This window comes from Plecotus auritus (assembly GCF_963455305.1).
Source record: "Plecotus auritus genome assembly, chromosome: 8".
NCBI classification, from domain to species: Eukaryota; Metazoa; Chordata; class Mammalia; order Chiroptera; family Vespertilionidae; genus Plecotus; species Plecotus auritus.
This window is the reverse complement of record NC_137782.1, coordinates 46,003,529-46,028,054: the sequence shown is the minus strand read 5'-3', so window position 1 is coordinate 46,028,054 and position 24,526 is coordinate 46,003,529. Positions and strand designations below refer to the sequence as shown.

Genomic DNA, 24,526 nt, shown 5'->3' with positions numbered 1-24,526 from the left:
CCTATACCCCTGTACATGCCTTTACCTGCCCCCGCCCCCGCCAATGTCTTGTATCCATTGGTTATGCTTATATGCATGCTTACAAGTCCTTCGGTTGATCTCTTACAGCGCCCCCCGCAACCTCCCCTGCCTTCCCGCTGTAGTTTGACAGTCTGTTCAATGCTTCTTTGCTTCTGTATCTATTTTTCCCCCATTTCTTTCCTTTAAAAAATCTTGCCTCTGCAGACTAGAAATAAACATGTAAGGAACTGTTTGACATTGAAACGGGGACTCAGAACTGTTGGACATTGAAATTGGGACTCAAACAAAGTAGATACTTTAAAGTTCTAAAATTTACTAACCAAGATAGAAGTCTTCTAAGACCACAATAACAATTGTGTGTGTGTGTATGTGTGTGTGTGTTTGTGTGTGTGTTTTTCTGAGACAGTCATTTAACTCTTTAAGTTTACACATTAAAACTTGGCATGACCTTGTTGAACACATGTAGAGACAAACACTATCAAATAAATTTCCTTTTCAGCATTTGTGCAATCTGTCATCACTCATGGTGGTGAGTGCAAGCAACTGAGCATTCTACGTAAAACAGGCAGAAACCAGGGACCTTTGTGGTCACTGGACGTGATATTTTCCATTGGAAATGGGCCCCTGAGACATCCTCTATGACACTGTTTGGGAAAGTTTCACTATACATTTGCCATATTAGAGACCTCATTCTTTCTCAAATATACATTGATAGTCTTGTAAATAGTATCCTCAATAAATCACATTTTGAATTCACAACAGCATTCACTTATATCTAGCCAGATATTGTCTATCACCTGTGTTGATCAGAGATTGGCAGTGTGGTATGGAACAGTTTGATAAGACTATGGAGTGAAATACTAATACATTTGTATATACCTTGATAGTAATTCAATGATAAATCTAGAGAAGTATAATGGATAAAGATTATTTTATCCCTCAGAGACATAGATAGAATAGAAATAAGAAACACCTGTGGTGGAGAGATGGTCATTAATCTTTATTTAGTGGATGCTGATAGATGGGTCTGAATCTCATAATGTTAATTGCATTGAGCATTTAATAGCAGGTTTTATTTTCAAAACATGTCCTCTGCATTAATCTCCATGACAGCATCATGACAGTGAGCATCATTTTATATGCCTAGGTTTGTATACGCTGCACAAGAGAAGCTGTTTTTTCCCATCATACTAGCATTTAATATGCTACCACTTGGTCCAGAGTAAGACCTTATATTTACAATAAAAAAAATCCAGACTTTAAAAATATATGCTTACCTGAACGTGTTATTTTCATGTTCTTGCACTACATTACCTATTACAAAAATATACAATTTTAGGTAAACTCAATGAGCTCAATATTTGAATATGCTAATTAAAAGGCAGCCATATTAATAATGAGAAGTGAAGTACATTCTTTAGAGTAAAAATTTTATAAAGTATAGTCAATATATACCAGAATCATGATCAACATATTAAATCCTTAGTCTCATTCCTAGATATTGATAAGAATATTGTTACCATTTCTATCTTTATAATGTTCATAGCCATTCGCACATGTGTGTTCAATCTACCTCTTCTTCCAAAAGTGCTCCTTGACCTGTAAAAGTAATTAGGTTAAAGAAATCACTTCATCATTTCTGCAGGCTTCTTTTCACATGTTAATCATTTATCTGGCACCTTCTACCTTTTCCCCCATACTTGATTATTTAGAATTATAAGTGAACTTATTGCAATACATAAAAATTTTAAAGATTCAAGTGTGTTCCACCAAAGACCATTCTTTCTCTTTCAAAAAAGAATCCCTGCACCTATCCTGGCGATAGCAGAATTGGATTAGGCCACAGGACAATTCTTCCATCCTTATCAGTCAGGAAGACAAAGTCTCTATAGCATTATAAGAATAAGGGGGTTACTACGGGAACAGTGGATTGCACAGACGTGAGAGGAGATGGGGAGTGCAAGTCCAGAAGGCACAGCTGAAGGAGTGGAGAGGCCATCCATTGGACCTATGATGGAAGCTCAGTGGCAGGACAGAAGCCAGAGCTGCTGGGATGTTGGAGCCGCCATGTGTGATCATGACAGTGGAGAACGGAGAGCTTGTAGACGTGGCCACGAAGTTGCTGCCTTTGCCTACCATGACCTTGAGAAGAATGATTTCAACTCTATTGTCCTTCCAAATCCTGCAGAGTTTCTCTCATTGACAAACTCCACCAGAGCCAGGGAGGAAAGGAACGCTTCTAAAATTTAAGGCCAGTGTTTTAGTCACGTGATCTTGGGAATGTTATTTAACTCCTTCGGACCCATCTCCTCATCTGTAAAACAAAGCTAATAATTATACCTTATAAGGTTGTTGTGAAGATTAACTGGGTAAATACCTGTAAAAAACTTAGAACAGTGTCTCCCACAAACAGAACATTCAACGATGGTTACTTGGAATATATGTATGTGAGTGTTCTGGTGAAGATCCATCTTTAAGTAACGTCAAGATTATTTTTTTGTATGGAATGAGTTTATCATATCAAGCTATAGTTTCATCTGACTAAGCCAGAAAAATGAATCTTCCCCCCTATGTAATCAGAAAGTGCAGGGAACCACAATTTAAACAGACCACTGGCTGGGTCAAAATTACTTAATTCATCTATCAGCCATGTTTCCTTGTCTCCTTGTCCCCTTGAGATAAGAGTTTGATGGTGATTGACTTTAGAAAGATTAAAATCCTTATCACTGGGTGATTAGATTTGAAGTCATTCCCTGTGGAAAAAAAAAAAAAGGAAATTTTAAAATTTTAACTTTTCGAGACCTGTGGCTAATTAGTTGGAATGTAAGTTTTGGATCCTCCTAGGAAATGCTCTGGAGGTACTAGTAGGCCAGGGCAGGGTCTGTGGCTCTCTGGAAGGCATCAGTGCCTAAGCGTATACTGCCCTGCCATTTTGAAAAGCACTTTGTTACTAGAGAATAAAGTAAAAATTTGAGATCTGCAAGAATTAAATAGGGTGCCCATAAATAAATTAAGAAGTTGCCAAGAGCTGGCCAGGTCAGGAATATAAATGAGAACTGGTACACATGTTGCTTTTTTATTTTAATAGAAATTATATCCCTCCTATTCAGTCCCCATGAGAACTGAGGAATGCCCATTCCATAGAAGGGAATATTATAAACCTATGTATTATGACCATATCAAATAGAATATCTCATGCTATAGAACTAATATTCGGGAAATAATTTTGCCAAATTCTTTTTTTTTTATACTGTGAAGTTTAATTAGGCAAAGTTTCATAAGTTAAAAAAATTCAGGGGGGAATTTAAAAATGTCCTTAGTGATGGAAACTATTTCAGTTAAAATTCATCCTAGTTCTCTGGTTAGTAAAATAGAAAACACACAAGCTATATTAGCAGATAAAGGGGATATTACACACCTTGAAAGGCTGGAAAAACAAAAGGGAGTAAGGAGGTAACACATGGATAATAAGCTCTCCAAAGCTTGACCCACCCTAGGACAGATGAAACAATAGGAACAAATGGGAGGTTTCAGACTCTGGAATCCAGAAGGCGTTCTGCAGAGGCAGAGCTCAGGGCTCCCAGGAGGGCACCCTGCCTGGGGCAGATGCCCCTGAGGACACCAGGGGGCTTGGTGCACGTGTTAACAGCAGCAAGAGACAGCTGTTAAATCCATGTACCACTTCTTAGACGATGCTCACAGTAACAGGAAGAAACCAGAAAAGCAAGTCCTTAATGTCCTCCTGAGTCTTTCAATTTTCCTCTGCTACCCTCTTGTTAGGAGATCTGAATGGGGGTCAGCTGGCAAAGGAGTTGGTTAGTTTGCAGAGTCCCAGGCCCAGTAATTAGGATCTGAAGGTGAGACATATATCACCAACTAGTATTGTCCTTAAAAAAAAATAGATGCCTATTTCCAAGTGCCTATAGGAGAAGCATCTGATGGTCAGAAAATACCTATATACTAGTAGTTTATCAAAGTCTCAGGATAGGTGGGTGAAAAAGCTTGGCTCTAGAATAGGAATAGAGAGAGAAAGCATTTTCTCTTCAGTGCATCAATATTTTATAAAATATTTTAATAGTATTGATTAATGAGAGTTAATTAAGTTTAAATACATAAAGACTATCCCTTCAGAAAGTTGGGCAAGTTTATTATATGCAAACTAATAGCCCTGTGCACGAATCTGTGCACCAGTAGCTCTCTGTGGGGCCTGGCTGCTCTGCACCCGCTGCCCAGAGGCTCTCCGCAATCCAGAGGCCCATTCGCAGCCGGGTGCAGAACACTTGCCTTGTTGCCAAGGCGACGAAGGAAGCATTCCACCAGGCCGCTCATGCTGCCCACTCTCAGTGGCAGCCCCCCTGAGATTGGGGGACTCTGGTGGGGCTGAGAGGACTGGGCACCGCCATCTTGTGCTATGGGCATCGCTATCTTTGTGACCGAGTGACGGTTCATTTGTATATTACCCTTTTATTAGATAGGCTGTGTTCTTGAAAAAATAATTTACAACAATAATCTACTTGGAACAGCTACCTTTTAAAGAGTAATTTAAAGAAAGACACACTTATTCATAACCTAGCATAAGTGAGAAACAAAAAATCTCGACTGACGAATGGTTTCTAAGTAGTTGAATTGATATATACTTTGAGCAATTCTACTTGAATATTATTCTAAGTTTTGTTGCTTTAAAACTTACTATTTTTTTTTGTATTTTATGTGTGAGTTTGTTTTTAAAACAACCTGTAAATTAGATGTGTTTTTAAAAGAGTATGTGCTCATAACCATGGTTATTACATAGTACTTCTGGCTTTCTTTAGAGTCTGGCTTAGTTCTGCAGCTTCTAGAAAGAAGGGCTATGCTGTACAAGCCAGGCAACAGGTCCGGACTGTGCTTCTGTAACCATTAAAGGAATTTATTTATGTAAAGATATTTCTGCCCTGACCGGTTTGGCTCAGTGGATGGAGCGTCAGCCTGTGGACTGAAGTGTCCCAGGTTCGATTCCAGTCAAGGGCATGTACCTTGGTTGTGGGCACATCCCCAGTAGGGGGTGTGCAGGAGGCAGCTGATCGATGTTTCTCTCTCATCAATGTTTCTAACTCTCTATCCCTCTCCATCCCTCTCTGTAAAAAATCAATAAAATATATTTAAAAAAAAGATATTTCTCTACTCATTTGCTCAATTAACAGGCCCATATTGACTATGCACTTAGCAGCTAAATTGAAGCGTATCCAGATGGGTCAGTCCCGATGCCTGTGTTCAAATGCTCTTGTTCTACAAATGAGCCATCCTTAATGGCATGTTAATAGTATACCTGTGTTGGTATCTCCTCCAGTATCACCCACATTGTTGCCAAATGATGACAGTAAAGCTAATAGGCCATGTGTGGGCATTGATCTTTTCCATCTGACTATCCCTAGATTCCTTCCAGTGACCTTGCTATAACAACCCCTCATAAACTGATGCCAGCTGATGAGTGCCTTTGAAAGGTGAGGCCTTGTCCTGAGTTATCTAAACCCAAGGCACTGTTAAGATAGAAAGTTCCACTGTATCAGTGATGCCTGGTTCACAGACTTATAAAAGCACAGCATATAGGACACACTGGTCCCACTCTGAAGAACCAACTGGTAAAACAAAAATGTGAAAATGATAGCCTCCACCCTGGCATCACCAATTTCACATTGTTTATGGACACCATCTCCAGTTCTTCTAGCAACTATCTTCACTAGCTATAGTTTTCTCTGTCTTACAGAAAGGAACATGAAGCTCAGAGGATTCAGACATTTCTAAGAACATACACATTGTACAAAGTGAAACTAAAATTTGAATTAGTCATATAGAAAGTTATTTTCACTGCCTTATACCACATTTGTAGGTCATAGTTATGGTCATGAAACCTCAGTTATCGACATAACTGTGTATATGTATGTATGTATGTATGTATATATATATATATATATATATATATATATATATATATGTGTGTGTGTGTGTGTGTGTGTGTGTGTGTGTGTGTGTGTGTGTGTGTTTATCCAAGATCATGCTATCATGGGAATTTACACCAAGCAATTGTCTGGGATTGAAAACAGGACTTTATTTCACGTGTTGGTAGTTCTGTGTATACTTGATGATGAGGGCTTTTGGCGTCACTTTGGAGCTCTGGAGTTCAATGTTATTGAATAAGATGATACAATAAAATGTCCAAAATGTCACATGGGTGACACAAGAAAGAACTGTGAGCTCTAGAAATCACTCTTCATCATTTTTCTTTATAGATGGTACATTTGCTACATTAACTTTACATACAATGTAGAAAAAATATTTATTTATAATGTATTAGAGTATAAAGAATCTTCTAATGCTTTGTCATATGATCTCAAATGGTATAGGGCAGAGAGAAGGTGCGATAATACATATTTTTATAGATGAGGAAACAACACTTTGGGGTTCCTATGAGTAAGTATCTACTTCTTTCAGGGAAACATACCATGTTGAGTACTGAAGGGCTGTAACACACATGGTGAGGGTTGCTGGTTGACTCTGGGGTGGATCCGCTTGGGTTTAGAGCTGGATTTATTCCCTATGGTGCAATCTTAGAAAAGTTACTGAAACTCTCTTTGGTTTTCTCATGTGTACAATGGAATTATAATAGTAACCACCACCACCATAGTGAGAATCATAATTACTTGTGACAGAATTGCTAAGATTGCTAAGAGACTACTTACATGTAAAACGCTCAAATAGTGTTTAGCATATAGCATTCAATACAGTCAGCCATAATCTTGAAATGATAACATATGGCAGAAAGTAACTGGAAAAACAAGACAGATTTCTAGATATCAAACAATTCCATCAGTTATATTTTAGTGTGTGTGTTTTTTCTGTACTGTTTTGATTTGTCCTTTATTTATTCCAATCTGATTCAATTTAGCAAACACAGTGCTGTCCAAGGATTCCACCAAAAGTACAATTTTTAAGCCATCCTTTGCTGAGATACATGAAAATATTATCCTTTGAATAAAATGTTAACTCCTCTGGATGGCAAGACACACACTCAGAAATCATGAAGGATAATGCCAATCTACTCTTCCAACTATATTCACTATTTCTCCTTTTGTCTACTCCTATGCTCCTGCCAGCTCAAGCACACGGCCTTCCAAGGCTGCCTCTACTCCAGTCTGTCCAGGTGGAAATCTCTCCCTGATCCACGTCTGACAATGGTCTCCAGCCTTCCAGACCTGCTTAGAAGGACAATACAATAAACCTCTCTTCATCTCCTTAAGAACATATTTGTATCCCCATATTTATGCTACTAACTTCTTCATTAGAAAACACCAGCTGTATTACATTCTGTTATCTGTTGAATATATGTTATCTTCCATACAAAATTAGGGAGAAATCAATTAGCTTTCCAAGATGGGAAAACTTAGATAATAATTGTGGGCTTCATTTGCCTTATCTAGATCTTCTAAGCACACTTCCTTCTTTAAGGCTCCATAATTATGTTCCCCTCTGGATTGCCACCTTTCTTTCTCATCCTTAAAGCACTTAAGAAGAAGCCTGGTATATAGATTGTGCAGGCTCAAAAAAGGTTGCTTATGTTAATATTGCACTTAAGTTATGAGAAAGTGAATAAAGAGTGCAAATTTTATAATGTCATACAATAGAAGTGTTTTCTTTTAAATACTTTGTACATTATACCTTCTGGTCACTTTTACATTTTGTGCCTATATCTGTGATCATTAAGAGGACAGGAAAAAAAAGTATTTCATAGAGTGAAACAACATAAAAACAGCATGCCTCAGAGTTAGGAGAGGGGTAAGAGTAGAAAACAAACAAGAGCATCTTGATTGGCCTGAGCTGGTTTGGCTCAGTGGATAGAATGTCGGCCTGCAGACCAAAAGGTCCCGGGTTTGATTCCAGTCAAGGCACATACTTTGGTTGCAGGCTCCTCCCCTGCCCGGGCCCTGGTTGGGGCTCCTGCAAGAGGCAACTAAATCTTTGTGTTTCTCTCACATCAATCCTCAGGTGAGAATTAACAACAACAACAAAAAAGCATCTTGACTGGAATTGTCATGGATGTAAAGAAGTGGTTTAACTTTATGATCATGCTGGTACAGGGATAAGAACCTTCTGGATACCACCCCTAGAAAATGACAGGCATCTGAAGTAGGTTGAGTCTATTATTCACACTTCTGAGGAACTGAAAACATAATCAGAGGGTGTTTACTTCCTTAATAACACACAAGGAAGTACAGAACCAGAGGCCACAGTAAGAAATAATGAGAAATTAGGAGTGTCTTGCATAATTACCCTGTTTGATTTTTTTGAATAATAAAATTAAGTGAAAAAAATCCAAAATACAAATTAAGTTCATTAATAAAATTAATCAGGGTAATTCTATATTAACAAAGAGCCTCAGATTTATTGAAAAGGATTTTTAATAATAAAACACATTTCTGGCTATTTTAACAAAATAATTTATTTTGCTATTTTACTCAACCTTTCAGAGGGCTATGGAAAATAGTAATTAAATGACTAAGAGAATAATAACTCAAATATTTTATCATTTCTTAACTAACAATTTCTTGGCTGGGATCTCTGGGTCATGAGTGACAGAAATGAGCAAAGGGAAGAAGTGTGAGTAAACATGAGAGAGAAAGTCACTAATTGGCTTCAGTAAAGTTGTACAAAACGGAAACCTACTTTTCAAATCATATACATTTAGGATTCAGATAATTTTAAAGATTTTGTTTATTAAACCTACCCCCATATTTGGAGTTGGATTCTGACAGAACTCATTTTCATCACTGAAATACACAAACTTCATAAAAAGATAAAATATTATTATTTATTTTATCATCAAAACACCAATAAAGTATTTATTATCTATATATATAAAAGGCTAATATGCTAAGTGTCCAACCATCCAACTGGTCTCTATGACACGTACTGACCACCAGGGGGCAGACACTCAACAAAGGAGCTGCCATGATGCACACTGGCCAGCACCACGGATCTGGCACCAACAAACCAACATTCAGCTTCCCCCAAGTGGGACACAGGCCACACCACCACTCCAGAGCAATACCCCATCAAATCCCAGCCAATGCTGCCAAGACCTCATAGTGCAAAATGCAGCCCACAGCCCAGCCCAGCTCGGAAATGGTCGCTGTGGGCTCCAGGTAATGACATCATGTAGCAACGCCCTGCTTCCTCTCCCTAGCAACTAGACGCTTTGGAGTTTCTTTTTTTTTTTTTTTTTAATTTATTTTTAAATTGATTTTTTACAGAGAGGAAGGGAGAGGGATAGAGAGTTAGAAACATCGATGAGAGAGAAACATTGATCAGCCACTTCCTGCACACCCCCTACTGGGGATGTGCCCGCAACCAAGGTACATGCCCTTGACCAGAATCGAACCTGGGACCCCTCAGTTCGCATGCTGACGCTCTATCCACTGAGCCAAACAGGTTAGGGCTCCTTGGAATTTCTTTATCCCAGGAACACAGGTGGAAACATTTTACACTTTAACCAAATGTCTGTGAAGTGTTTTCCTATGCCTCATCTCATTTGATCCTCACAGAAGTCCTGGAGTAGGTAGATAGGAGACTTGGTGGAATCCTATTTTCTTTTCATTAGCCAGAAAACAGAGATTTAGAAAGCTTAGAAACTTGACCCGACTGAAAAGAAGTAAGAAATGGTGGACCTTGAAAATGACTTCAGGTTTTCTCACTGAGCAAAATATAGTCAAACACTGCTGCAGTTAAATATTTTACCTTTTGTTCTCCCTGCGTGATCTACAATAATAATCTACTTTGTGTTGATATTTACTGCTGTGTTGCTGACAATTACCTGAAAGAGAAGCTGGGGTGCTTCACTGGGTAGGAAAAAGACTAGCTAAATCAGAAAGCAGGTCTAATTAAGTTTATCTATCTATCTATTTATCTATCTATCTATCTATCTAAAGCTCTCACTGGCACCAATCACCGGAGTGTGTTTACATCTGTCATTGTCAATCGTAAATCTGGTTGACACTCCTATTATAGAAAAAGGGCAAATAGCAATATTAAAATATTTCTTCTAATTAATTTCCTTTCAATGTGCATGAATCCGTGCACCGGGCCTCTAGTTGCATTAATAAAGATAACAGAAACCACTATCATGTTTTGCAATTTATTATGATATTCTGAGGTTGAGGGAAATCCATTCACGAACTTCTTTAAAAAGCTTACCTAATTTGAGGAAAACCCAAATTCCTAAGGAAAAAATAGTTTAGGTGACTATTCAGAAAATGTCAAAAATCTAACTTTATTAAACACCAAGAAAGACAGTTTACGGAGTCGGACCCATTGAAATAATTCTAGTAGAAAAATAAAAAAACATGAAACAGAAAAGTCAGCATCTCCATAATGTGGATTGGTCTCCTTGAAAAATCCAACAACATGACCTCCAATTAGATTTATAGCCACATTTTGATTTTCTAATCAAAGGGAAGTTAGTTATGGCAAATCAAACATTGCATGCCTATTATGCAATATGATGCATAAAATGGCCTGTGCATAAAATCAGGTATAGAAAATACATACAGGTATTTCCTAATCAGCACATCCACCTGAATTTGGCAATTGAAAAGCACTTGGACAGAAAGAAAGAGCTCAGTTCAGGACCTCAGAGGCATTTCACATAATGACATGCCTCACAGATCTTGAAAGTAAATTCAAACAGAGAAATAAAATGAAAACAGCTATTTTCCTATTAACTAACATAGTGTATAATTACATTATTGAAAACATGGAATTAGGATTATTTGAAATCACTTTATAAAAAATACAATTATTTCTTAAAATAACATGACTTGAAACATATTGAAACATCTCAGAAGTCTTAAAACCACTCCTTCCTTACCTACCTGAGTCTTCCCAATTGAGTGTAAACCACAGGCTGGTATTCAGGTGACCTTGCCTGATATTGTCAGTAAATTGGAGTTTTTGACATATGGATATATTTCAATACTGGTCTTTAAAGTGCCTGTTCTTGGAGCATCTAAGGAACATCTCCAAGGTATCATGGAGTCCCCCACGCACAAGATCCAGCATGGAGAGTGGTGACCAAGGACAACAGCAGCCTCCAAGACTCTGCCTCAACATTACCACTGTTATCCTTTCTGATTAGTTAATGCTCACTAATAAGAATCTTTTAGTATTACCCCTAAAGGGGCCTATTCTTCATTTGTTTTCCCATGAAGCTGTTGTGTATTAAATATATACATGCAATTCAGTGTTATTATTATAGTTGGTGTAGTTGGATGTTTGTTTGTTTTAAGTCTCCATTAGTGGATTTCTGGTGCATATGTATTTTATGCATTGAACTAGCAAATCAGAAGACTTCTGTTTGTTTAGAAAGAACTGTAGAAGAGGGAGGCCTTTGGATGGCTATGGACAGATGATTACAAAGGGTTCACCTAATTTGTTTTCCTGCCCGTTTGCTGTTCTAAAGGGCCTTGGCATGTAGATTATACTTTTCTGATTCATTCAAAGCATAAAGGGCCCTATGATAATGTCTAAATAAAGTAATATAACATATGGCTAATAGCTTCCAACAAATAATATCTGGATGCATTAAATTTGAATTAAAGGGCATAAATATAGGCATGCTAATAAATAAACCAGTCAAGTCAATCAAAAAGGGCTAAATTTTAACATAAGCAATGTGTACAAAAATATGTAGCAAAATAAAAACATATCTTTATTGTGCTCAATATAATTTTTTCTATTCACCAGCTAATCACATTCATGGGAGTGACTATTTCTGGAAATTGACATTTTAAAAAATATAGACTATTCAGAGTTATGATAATTGTTTATTTTTTCTATCACTAAAATTCCCCCTCCCCCCATTATTTGTGTGACATATATAAAATTGAATTCCTGATGGGGGTGTATGTGAGTAATTAATCTACTGGGTTTGTGAAGTCAGTTTGATTTATAAGGTGTGAATTGTGATACACCAGACTCCTTTGCTGTTTAAAGGACAGAATTCTATAGAATTCTGCAATTTTGAAAATGTTTGCAAGCCGATTTATAATTCTTTTTTTTTAATTTATTTTCTAGGAATACACATTCAATATTTAAAAAGTACCCAATCATTGAATCAAATTTAATAGAGTGTGTATATCATTCAACAGCAGTTAAATACATTACATGATTTTACTTTACTTCTATTTAAACACATCTTAATTAGTTAAGACTTCAGGTATCATATGTGTGCCTCAGTATAAGAACAACTCAGAATGATGTAATTTGGGTCCTAAAATGGCTGGTGGCTTGAAAGCATTTATAAAAGACTTTCCTATTCTAAAACAAGAATGCGATCCATAAGATTTTGGAGATAAGCCTCAATGCTAAAGGGCATCCTGACGCCTACAGTGAGGAAAGAGTTGATATAAAGTGTGTAAGTCAATTTTTTCACTCTAACCGAAGAAAACATTTCTCTTAACTCAAGTTAGGAAATTATTGTACATTTTTATATATCTTTATATAAAAAGTTACAAGAAGCAAGCAGATGATACAAAGACATGGCGGAGAGACAGCAGGGTTGGCGAACGCATGCTTTTTACAATGTGTCTCAGAGAGAGGGTAGTGTTCCAACCGAAATATCCAGAACTGACATGCAGGGGTTTTCTCAAACTGTCTGTCAATTCAGTCATATTGCTAAGTGCTGAAGCAAAAAACATTGCTATTGAAGGGTATAATAAATGGTAAAATGCCGATTTCAAAAACTATTTCTGAAACTGGGTATTTTCCTTTGATATAAAATAAACAAAATAAGGAAATCCAGGGTACAGAAGAAAGACCAAAGAATGAGACTTTTCTTATTGCCCTCTGGTCATTTTACTCATTACTTCTGGCTGCATTTAATGCTAATACAACAGACATGTATCCTCAGTCCAGAAAACCTCTGGCTGCTGTTCCCATGGTCCACATTGTCACTGTCGCATGTTCAGACTCACTCAGGATGACTATTCTCAAGCAGTCTATGTAATAAAAACAACGTACATGTAACACCAAGTTCATCCCAAATCGTGTTTTTTTTTTTCACATATCACACAATATACAATTATATAGGAGACGTGAAACAACATAGAAACAAAGCGGAAGTGAAAGTAAAAATGAATAGTCTGAATCAGGAACTAATTTCTTCTTCAAGTTTCCAGTAAATCTCAAAATGTATTTAAATACTAAGGAGCACTTGGTGGCCAGCAACCAAATTACGAAATGAACACATCATTGTGCAGCGGGGATGTCTTGCCGAAGAAATAACAAATGTCTGTAATTCTTAAGTTTGGGTAAAGGCAGTGGAATGGATTTAGAAATATGTCCACTTTTCACAATTCACTATAGAATTTCCTTTGCACAGTGCCCATGTTTGTATAAATAGTTCTTCTCTGAAAATGAAACACAGTTAAAACAATTTCTCCCAGTGAAAAATACACACAAATACTATACACCAATTTATCAAGGCCATCTAGACTCAAGGTCATGTAGATTCTAGAGCATGGAATTGCATTCACCTATTTTAGGAATAGTTGGTAGGTCTGAAGAGTTTTAAAGCGATTGGCTGTCCAACAAATTTTATTGGAAACAAATTAGTCTAATATAGATATAGACTATCAAGTGATACAAGTAAAGCCATTCTGATACTCAATGACAAATAAGAGGCACACAAAGACAGTTGGTATTTATGAAACATTTTACATTGTCAAGCATTCAACAAAACTTGCATTTAATTTTCATGACATAAGCTACATATTCATGCAAAAATAAGAGCGCACAAATTGTATGAGAACCACAAAATTCTTAGTGTATGAATTTGGAGTAAAATATTGCCAAATTATTGTCTCGATATCAATATACTGAGACAATACTCAATTTTTAATTATGAAAATCATGGGTTTCTTCTGGTATTTCTTTAAAGAGGTCACTAATTTTTATATCTTTACCTTAAAGCATGTAAAATTTATCTGAATTAAACATCCTTTTCAATAACATTGTAATACAATGCTTGATGGTAAGAATATGAATATTTATTTTAAAGATACAGGTACTAAGAACCATCTTTCCATCAGCATTGAGTCCATTCTATGAAATGTTATGAAACACGTATTTAAAGAAATAATCAATAAGTAGCCCGTTCCCTAAAGAACAGCAAGACAGTTGCAACAAAACAAAACAAAAACGGAATACAATGAAGAAGGAGAAGGAACCAAGGGCATTTGCTTACCTTGAATTTTCTTTTTAGACCCTAGTGGTGTTGTATTCAGATTCGTGTTTGCTTAGAGACCCAATGAGGCAGAACCTGGAATGTTACGGCTGTTTCATTCAACAAAGTAATATTTGCACAAAAAATAAATGCACACACAAATATTTACTTAAAAGCATTCATAAAAATTCATAAAACTATGAAAATAGATTTTTGCTATCAGCATGCAAAAATATTAAATCAACTAAAATATTTTAGGTTTTGAAAATGTATGGTAAATTGAGAAAGAATATACATTTATAAAACAAACCAAATGCTAGTAAACATGCAAAAGAACAAACAAAACAGAAGTAGGTGAGAGTTGGGATTTAAAATATGTTTCCCTAAATTTAAATTTTCTTTCCCCCAAATATTTATAAATCTTAGGGCTAACGATACAATACAGATCACATTGCCTTTACATTAAAATAAAAATGAATCAAATGTTTCTACTAATCTTTGCTACATTTAAATATAAAGATTAGTATTTTAGCATACCATGCTCTTCTATGCAATTTGTAATATTAATATTATGTAATATGTGGAAAAAAGTATTTTCATTTTCAAACTAAAAATATAATACATTATATTGAAAAAAATGTGCTATTTCTATATTAAAATTATTCAACAAGATGGGCTAATTATCTTGGTAAGGAAATTATTTCCAAATATCATTTCATATATTAAAAATATAAATATTGATTGGGACAATGTGGAAGCAAATTAGCAATGTAAATTTGTAATATAAATTAAAGCCTAATTTTTGTAGAAATAAATGCTATGTACGTGTAGAAATAAGTGAAATATCTTTGTTCAGTATGTGCTCACAAGCACAGGTACACATATGGGGGGTTTGGAAGAGTCTGGATGGCACTGAAAAGGAAAAAGAGGAAACATGGAGACATTGCTTTAAATCACTGATAAAAAGGAAAACTGAAGAATGAAGACAGCCCCGCCGGTGTGGCTCAGTGGTTGAGCATATACCAATGAACCAGGAGGTTACAGTTTGATTCTTGGTCAGGGCACATGCCTGGGCTGCGGGCTCCACCCCAGTAGGAGTGTGCAGGAGGCAGCCAATCAGGGATTCTCTCTCATCATTGATGGTTCTATCTCCCTCTCCCTTCTTCCCTGAAATCAATAAAAGTATATTATTAAAAAAATTTAAAAAGAAAAAGAAAAATGAAGACAAAGCAGAACTCAATATTCTGGAAGCATCGCAGTCCTCAGGTTAGAGCTGTCATAAAATATCTACTGATACTGACCGCTGGACGGCTTTCTCGTGTCGGGACAGCCTGTGGCTCGTGGTTGGCACCTCCTCGATCTCGTCGATGTCGCAGGCGTCTGCAGCATCTTGTGAGTAGTTGTGTTTCATGACCAGGATGTTTCTCCTGTTTGTGGGCGGGACGAGGGGTTTGATGGGCTGGGGCGGCATCTCCGTCAAAACGGACGCGTCTCTTGTGCTGAGGTTGCTGCGGCTGCCTTTCGCGCTGGACAGCTGGGATCCACAGTGATGGTCATGGATGCACTTGGAAGAGGACCTCCGCAGTTTATGGTAGGTGTCAAAGTCATCGCCCATGTCGACAAAGTCGGCCGTGGCCCCCGTCCCTCTGAGAGTGCATAACTCGTAGTGAGGGGGCTCAAAAACCTCCTGGAAAACGGTCTGGTCAAAGTCTGACTTCCTCTGGACATATTTTTTACGAGGCTGTTTGATCTGCACGATGATGGAAATGATAATGAGGATGATGACAATGCAGGAAGTCACCCCGATGACGGTCCCACTGGTGTTGGTCAGCTGGTCCAGCAGGCCGGCCTTCCTCTTTTCTGTGGGTTGAGAAGAGTGAAAACAAATAAAGCCAGACACAGCCAACATCCCTGCCTTAATGTAAATTTATATTTGGAGATGGTCTTAGGAGACCATTTGAGTGACCGTTGGGAATGAGATCTTAATTTTTTTTTATTTTTTTTTATTTTTTTTTATTTTTCTTTGTTATATATTTTATTGATTTTTTACAGAGAGGAAGGGAGAGGGACAGAGAGTCAGAAACATCGATGAGAGAGAAACATCGATCAGCTGCCTCCCGCACAACCCCCACTGGGGATGTGTCCGCAACCAAGGTACATGCCCTTGACTGGAATCGAACCTGGGACCCTTGAGTCCGCAGGCCAACGCTCCATCCACTGAGCCAAACCGGTCAGGGCGAGATCTTAATTTTAAAAGCAGTACATTTTTTCCCCCCTCAAAGGTATAAGAAAGCCCGCAAACTCAACCACAGGGAACATGACTACACCTGTATTTGTGTGAGCTAATTCCTGATTGGATAACTGAAGTCAAAGCAGCAACAATATTCTGACCCGAAAAGTAATTAAACTTCAAGACAGACGTTTCTGGGATGGCAGCATGGAGGCATCTGTAGGCCATTTCCCCAATGAAACAAGCTTCATTGATAAAAATTATGTTTAAAATCCAAACAAGTTATTGTCTGGGAACTTGTCCTAATGGTGAATGGAGGTAGATTTCTTTAAGTCTCCTCAATTTCCTTAAGGTCAGTGACGGTCTATGGCATGGAAGCTCCCACAACCCCTGGGTCATCATGAGCAAAACTCTACTGGGAAAACTTCAGACAACACAGGCTTCCTCTCCCCGCAGCTCCCAGAATGGAGCCATAGCACCTCTCCCAGAGGGCAAGACACCAGCATTTCTCACCCCCATCGCTCTTGCAGATGTTCCATCTCAGGCAGGGGTGGTCCTAGTGTCTGGGGCTCCTTTCCTCCTCCCAGGCCCACTGGTAGCACTGAGGCTCAGACCCAGGTGCAGAGGGTGAGGAGGCCGGGCCTCCACTCACTCACAGAGGGAACCATCTGGAGAGGCCAGTGGAGAAGACCAGGGCCCTGTTCATAAAGGGGTGTTACTCTAAACAGCTGGCCACTGTCCCTGCCCCTTCATCCTGAGCCATGGCGCAGAAGTTTTGCCCATGAGAGAGTCAGACCACAAGAACAGACAGATCACAGCTTCCCCTGAAGACTTATTCTACTTGGATCAGAGTGTGGAGGTGCCCAAGCCAATAGAAACCTCAAAAACAATGGAAATGACCAGGACAGTATTAAGAGTCTTCACAAAATATTTAATTTCCCATTGATTCCAAAATGGTTCCTGGGACACAGAACTGATCATCACCACATCTACCTTCAGATATTTGATGCCGGGTCTACCTTCCTTATTGACCGCAGGAACCACGGCTGCTGTGGTTACCTCTCTGTTTCTACCCAGAGAAGGCGTTTTAGTAGATGATACTGGACTTTGAGTAAGAAAGAGTTGTCTGCCTGCTTGTCCTTTGCAAATTGGTTCTTAGTGAATCTGAATAAAAGATGTCTGGCACTTTCAACTTCACTGAAACATGCAACATTTATAACCAAGCCAAGGATTGGAAATGCTGTCGACAGAAACAGGCCTTTGTGCATCAGCCAGAGTGGGGAGCAGGGGGTGGAAGAAAAGCATTTGGGTAGTTGAGTTGAGTTTAAGTGTCTGGAAGTAACTGAACACTCAAGCATGCCTTCAATAAGCTTTATCTCTAGAGTATGTGCACTGTACTCAATGAAGACAAACTGGAATAATGACAATGTAACCCAGACGAAGGGCACTGGGTCTGATAGGAAACACCACACTGCATCTAAGCTCCAAGTGCCTTTCCATATCCTTGCAGGCTCTCATATGAAGACACTTCCATGAGCATTCAAGGGCTCTGGAGAGTCCACTGTGTGTTAATGAAACTTCTGGTGCCAGCACCTGAAATGGCAAAGAACAAGACTTCCCAATAGATTCTAAGATGCCCAAAGTTCATAAAAGCCTCTCTACACTCTGTCTTTACGAAGGTCTGATACATAGAACATTGGCATTGTAGCCTTCCCACTCCAGACGGGGGGAGTCTGCAAACCATTACCTTTGCAGTGGTTTTCATCCCAAGGATACACACAGTTCTGGAGCCCATTGCACACCAGGGTGTTGTTGATACACATGTTACTGTGGCAGAAGAACATGTTGCCTTCGCAGGGAGCTGAAAGCAAGAAGAGAGCGATGAAGAAATATCACCGACGCTCAGTAGTAAATCGTTCGCATTGCAAATTTAAAAGCAAAAAGATAACAGTGATGATTCACCCTCAATTTGAGATAAAGGATCTGACCTTTCATTCTCAGAAGTGTTGCCAAAGTGGTAATTATTTCTTGAGTTACTAACAGAGCTTGTATCCCTCAAGAGGTGTCCAGCTTATAAAACAGGCATGGAGATTTTCCATCATAAAAATGAAGTCCATTATCCATACAGTTTTTTTATTAACTTGGTGCACTCATTTAGCAAAACCAAAGTGGCTAAGTTACGCTTTACATTATATTTGTGTAAGCTTAACTATACTGAGCAAAAAGACTCAATGGAAATACTGAAATAAGTTTGAAAAGTACATGTTTACAAATTACTAATGAAAAAGTTACATACTAAACAAAACCCTATAACACTATTTAAGCATATGAAAAGGAGACTGTCATGGAAATTCAGAACAGGGGAAAATTAATCCCAAACAACATAAGAAAAGGATATATTATTCTCATTGACTTTTAACAGATATACGGTGGTGAAATTAGCCTACTTTGCATGAATTTCACACATTCTGGTAGCTTTAGGTATCATGGTACATGATTCCCAGATTACAATGCACAGTCAGGGTGCTGGAAGTAACTCTAAGAAGATCTACATAAATATGGGAAACTTAGCGACATAAATATGATAAACAGTTGAAGATTTTAATATAGCAAAGAAAAATGTTAGATATGACTTCAATATTAGGAAAATGCATTTCTTTCATTATCATAGTAATAGAATATTTAGAAGACTGAGTTTCTAGGGTAATAGTGCTTTAGGAATCATGGTATATAGACAGTGCTTTATGCTAATTCTTGTTTTTTCCTTTATAATTATTCCACATACCTCATATAATGTAATTTCAGTGTTTACCTTTTCTGTAATAGTTTCTGTGACCCTTGTAAGAACAGACATTCTAGAAATACTATATACAACACATATTCAGTACTACATGTAATTTACAGTGGAAATCAATCAGCAAAGGGTTATTAATGATCAATATTATCTAAACACTGCAGTCATGCTATAATGAATTTTTCACCTTCAAACTATATAGTGCAGATATTTTAGAAAGTTACCATCGTTCAATGAACATTGACCTTTGAACACATGGGTTTGAAAGGCACAAGTTCACGTATACATGAAATCTTTTTTCAATAAATACTGTAAATGTATTTGCTCTTCTTTACGATTTTCTTAATAATGTTTTATCTTCTCTAGCTTAGTTTATTGTAAGAATTCAGTATATAGCACATATACAAAATATGTGTTAATCACTGTTTATGTTGTTGGTAAGGCTTCTAGTCAACAGCAATTAAGTTTTGGGGGAGTCAAACGTGGGGGGGTGGGGGGTAGTAATAACCCCACATTGTTCAAGGGTCAACTGTATTTGCTATATTTATCAAAATGGTCCAGAAAATACTTGCATAAGGCAAATTAGTGTATTTTAATATGCTTAGAGGAATTCTTAAAAAAATACAGTCAAGTCTTGAAAATCAAATCAGTAGAGCAAAGATCTGTCCAACTCCAGCAAAGTGGATCCTGGCCAGCCACCCCTTCCTCCAACCTCACTCCCCCCTAACCCCCAGCTGCTTCTCAGAACAGAGTTTCTTCTTCCTTCTGCCTTGTTTGACTTGACTTTAGGTCCCTGGTTAAAGAGTAAAGATATGTAACAGTCATTTTAAAAAAGAAAAAAGGATTAAAGTGTAGAGAATGTTCAGCAGTCATTTAGAAAAGTATTCTGCTTAAAATTTTATTGGGCCAGTGGTTTGTTAAGCATCATATAATAAAATTTAATGACCCCATATATTATTGCAAAAATCTGCTTTTTCATAAGAAGCTAAAATTGAATGTCTGTAGTCCACAATAATGGCTGTTGCAGAACTGATATGGTCGGTTTAGCAGATAATGAGTGTTGTCAAAATGTGTACAAGAATAAAAAGGAGTTTTCTGTGAATTGATTGGGGTGGCTGCAAAATGATTTAGTGAAAATCTGCAAGACATCCATTGCAGTAGTTTTGAAAATACAGTTATCCACCAAGTAAAGACTACCTTCAGAAGAGCATACATATTTACTGACCTTCTAGAATAAGTTGGAAAAATTATTATAATTACCATTAAATAGAATGGGTTTATAAAAATTAACATATAAAAATGACTTTGCATTCTATAATTGAGTGAAATATAATAGTGTGTTCGTAAGAGCACTGATATTTGAATTCCAAGTTCTCCAACTATAATCTTGTTCCATATTCTGCTGTTTTATAGCAGTGAAAATGTCATAAAAACTCCCAATCAGTGTCCCAGTATCAGTTGTTACATGTTGGGGGTTAAACTGGAATGTAACAGGTAAGCCAGGACTCTCAATAAATCACATCAGGACCCACTTCTTTACATCAAATAATTATGCAAATGTGCCAGTGAACTGGAATCATCCTTGCTCTTGAAAATTAATATCATTCCAGGTACTATCCCACCTTTTCCCCCTACCTTTGCTATTATATATATAGACTTGCTATACAAACAATACAACAAGAAAATCTTGCAAAGGCTAAGAAACAAATGTATAACAACGTACACTCCTAGAACAAAAACCAGTTTTGTTTCATAGACACCAGAAATAAAATCAATTGGAATCTGAATTTTCTCCATCTTGTATTTCTGAATATTTCTCTCATATAAATCCAGATATGCAGTCGATTATGAGCGTTTCATTTCTATATCTTGCTAAAAAAAATAAAATGGCACCTTCCTGCCTCCAAAATCAAGCTATGTTCTCATTGGTCTTTTGAGGATGTCAGATACACTCTATCATTCTCATCACTTCCCACACCACCAGCACACTCCTGGTATCTCTAGGGCAGTGATCACATGACATTCTCTTCCTCTGTCTGCCCTGGAATCCCCTTCCCCACTCGGCTATCCAAACCATATCAGAACTGCACTATCAATGCAGCTCTGAAATATTCCAGTCTAACAGAAAGGTATCTTTTTCTTAAATCCTGTTATAGTTTTTAAAAAGTTCAGCACTTAGTATATGCTTATCATCTCTACCACAAGTTCTTTTTGGCTAAGGGCATGACTTAAAAGGAAGATAAACAATCCAATAAAAAAATGGGCAAAGGACCGAAATAGACACTTTCAAAAGAGGACATACAGAAGGCTAAGAGACATATGAACACATGCTCAAAGTCTCTAATCATCCAAGAGATGCAAATCAAAGCGATAATGAGGTATCATCTCACACCTGTCAGAATGTCAATCATCAACAAATCAACAAAGGACAAGTGCTGGTGAGGATGTGAAGAAAAAGGAACCCTCCTGCACTGCTGGTAGGAATGCAAACTGGTGCAGCCACTGTGGAAAACAGTATAGAGTTTCCTCAAAAAAAAAAAAAGCTAAAAAGGGAACTCCCATTTGACCCAGTAATCCCACTTCTAGGGATATATCCCAAGAAAACAGAAATGCCAATCAGAAAGGATATATGCACCCCAATGTTCATAGCAGCACAATTTACCATAGCTAAGATTTGGAAACAGCCTAAGTGCCCATCTGCAGATGAGTGGATTAGAAAACCGTGGTACATCTACACATGGAATACTATGCTGCTGTAAAAAAGAAGGAATTCTTACCATTTGCAACAGCATGGATGGAACTGGAGAGCATTATGCTTAGAGAAATAAGCCAGTGAGAGAAAGATAAATATCACACGATCTCACTCATTTGTGGAATATAATGAACAACATAAACTGATGAACAAAAATGGAACCAGAGACATAGCAGCATCAAACAGACTGTTCAACCTCAGAGGGAAGGCGGGGGGTGAGGGAGTAAGAGATCAACCAAAGGACTTGTATGCATGCATATGAGCATAACCAATGGACACAGACATTAGGGGGGTAAGGGCATGTGCTGGGGGGTGGGAGCTGCTGGGGAGAGTTCAGTGAGGGGAAAAGAAAACTCATGTAATACGTTAAACAATAAAAAATTTAAATAAATACTAGTAAATAAATAAATAAATAAATTTATATTTAAAAAATCTCTTACATTGCTTACCATTTTTAGGTGTGTAGCAAATACTCAACAGATAATATTAATTGATAAATATTACTGAGATCAGTTTAACGCTGACTAGGCTGCACACCTGAGTATCCCAGAGAGCTGATTCCTCTGACAGGTGTGTTTGCAGGTGGAGAATTAACCTTTAGTGCCACAGTTTTCAAATACAACACAAATTATGATATTCTCAGAATCTGAACCTCAGTATCATTTCTTTGCTCTCTTACTATTGCAGAGAAGGCATGCATTCTACCATTTTGCAGAGGATGAATTCTACTTAGAAATTCAGTATGCATATATCAATATATATTGCCTCTTAAAAAACAGCAACTTTATTTCCTAAGTTTACCTGGAAGAAACTTGAAGTTTAGGTTTACTTGTAATAAAATGGCAGCTAAGGAAGCAATACTCAAAATTCAGAGTAACTCAGGCAGATTCCATGAATTTTTTTTTTAATCCTCACATGTTCTCATTCTTACCACGAGGTGGCAGTATGCACCACATTTTGGTAAAATAGCGTTTCAATCATCATGATGCTTAAACCAGGAATGCATCTAGGGGTAAACAATGTTTATATCTATTTATTCCTGATTCTTAAAAAGTAAAAACTTTAGAAGGAATTAAACAAAAGAATTCTGAGCATATCTGAATTAGGTAAAGGAGCACAAGATAAAAAAAGGCAGCCACAACACAACAAAAAGGAAGTTTTATTTAAAAATTTAATAATCATGTAACATGCTATTATGTTAGAGGCTTAATCATGATGTGTCATCAGTTTTCAGTATTGTGTCAGATGTTTATAAATGTTGTTCCAATTGTGTAATTCAAAGGCTTTTAATTTATAATGCTAAAGGCATTAATACTCATTCTAACTATTAGAGTTATTTTTTCTCTCTCTCTCCATTGAATTTTAAACTCAGAAATCCATTAAATACTATTCAGGAAATAGTAAAACAAAATGAAAATAAAAGTGGCAGATTTCTCTCTGAAATATTGATCTTTAGAATGCCTCTGCTTTATGGTTAATGAAACTTCATTGGTAGATTAGTTCAAAGCCAAAGAACATCAGGTTTCATCATGAAAATCTGGAAATAGAAGTGATGCTTGATCCTATTTTTTTTTTTTTAAATCATGACATTTTTTAAACAAGAACTTAGGACTTCAGGTCAGGTGCTTTGCCCAAAGTACCCCAGCCACCATCCCAAATCTCCTACCCATACATATTCTCCTTGTTTCTTGTTTTCCTCAAAACCTTCTCTTTCAACTTCTTTAATTGGAGGTTTGTTAAAAGTTCACAACTCCCCCTCTGTCCTGGCCTGTGTGTGCACAACCACACACACACACACTCATGCAAACTCACATACATGTGTGCATGTGTAAACACACACAGCCTCACACACTCACACATGCACACGCACACTCACACATATATGTGATCTTCTGCATATGCTCTTTTTATTCTTTACTTCCCCGATCTTAAATCGGAAGGAAATGGTCACAACACTGCATGGAAAGGCAGCCCAGGAGAACAGGCATGTGCCCTTGCTTCATTTCTTAAATTCAACTCTGATCTGTTTTTAAGTCTTTGGTTTATTAAAACTTTCTGATACTCTAGGTTCTCCAGAGCCCATCACTTTCGTTGCTTCAGAGATGAGAACAAAGCTTAACATTATTATAAGTCTGTATAGCTTGCTGCTAAGTATCATTTTTAATAGTAGTATTCTAATTATAGAAAAAAGCAAATGTAGAAAATACATATTTGGCCATCAGAAATAACCTCAAAATTAAAGTTTTTCCTTGTTCTTCCCAAAATAAATGGAAAAATTCTCCTTGCCATCTACTTTAAAGTTAAAATGGCCCCCGGGCTATTCAATCAAAAGAAATGACATTTTACTTGAGAAATGATGACCAGATTTGAGGCCAGAAATAGATTTGTGCATCTTCACTTCATCTCCTTTATCATCTTCATATTTTTTTTAAAAAATCAATACCTGCCTCTAAAATTCTATGTTCCGATGTGACTTGG

At 37.3% G+C, this 24,526-nt stretch overlaps 1 protein-coding gene across 4 annotated transcripts in view; it reads right to left on the bottom strand.

Annotated features, from left to right (window-relative positions):
- Positions 1-981: 981 nt before the first annotated feature.
- NETO1 (neuropilin and tolloid like 1) overlaps positions 982-24,526 on the bottom strand; it is a 95,589-nt gene continuing 72,044 nt past the window's right edge. Inside the window, exons 8-11 of one of the 4 annotated variants that reach the window (XM_080686599.1) lie at positions 18,250-18,363; positions 15,574-16,132; positions 14,294-14,368; positions 982-2,335 (exon numbers count right to left, since the gene is read on the bottom strand). In XM_080686599.1, the coding sequence (XP_080542725.1) occupies positions 14,308-14,368; positions 15,574-16,132; positions 18,250-18,363 (734 nt within the window). In that variant the 3' untranslated portion in view covers positions 982-2,335; positions 14,294-14,307. Of the gene's footprint in view, positions 2,336-2,665; positions 2,775-10,224; positions 13,458-14,293; positions 14,369-15,573; positions 16,133-18,249; positions 18,364-24,526 lie in introns of those variants that run through there. The other 3 variants (XM_080686598.1, XM_080686596.1, XM_080686597.1) reach the window with 3 other exon arrangements.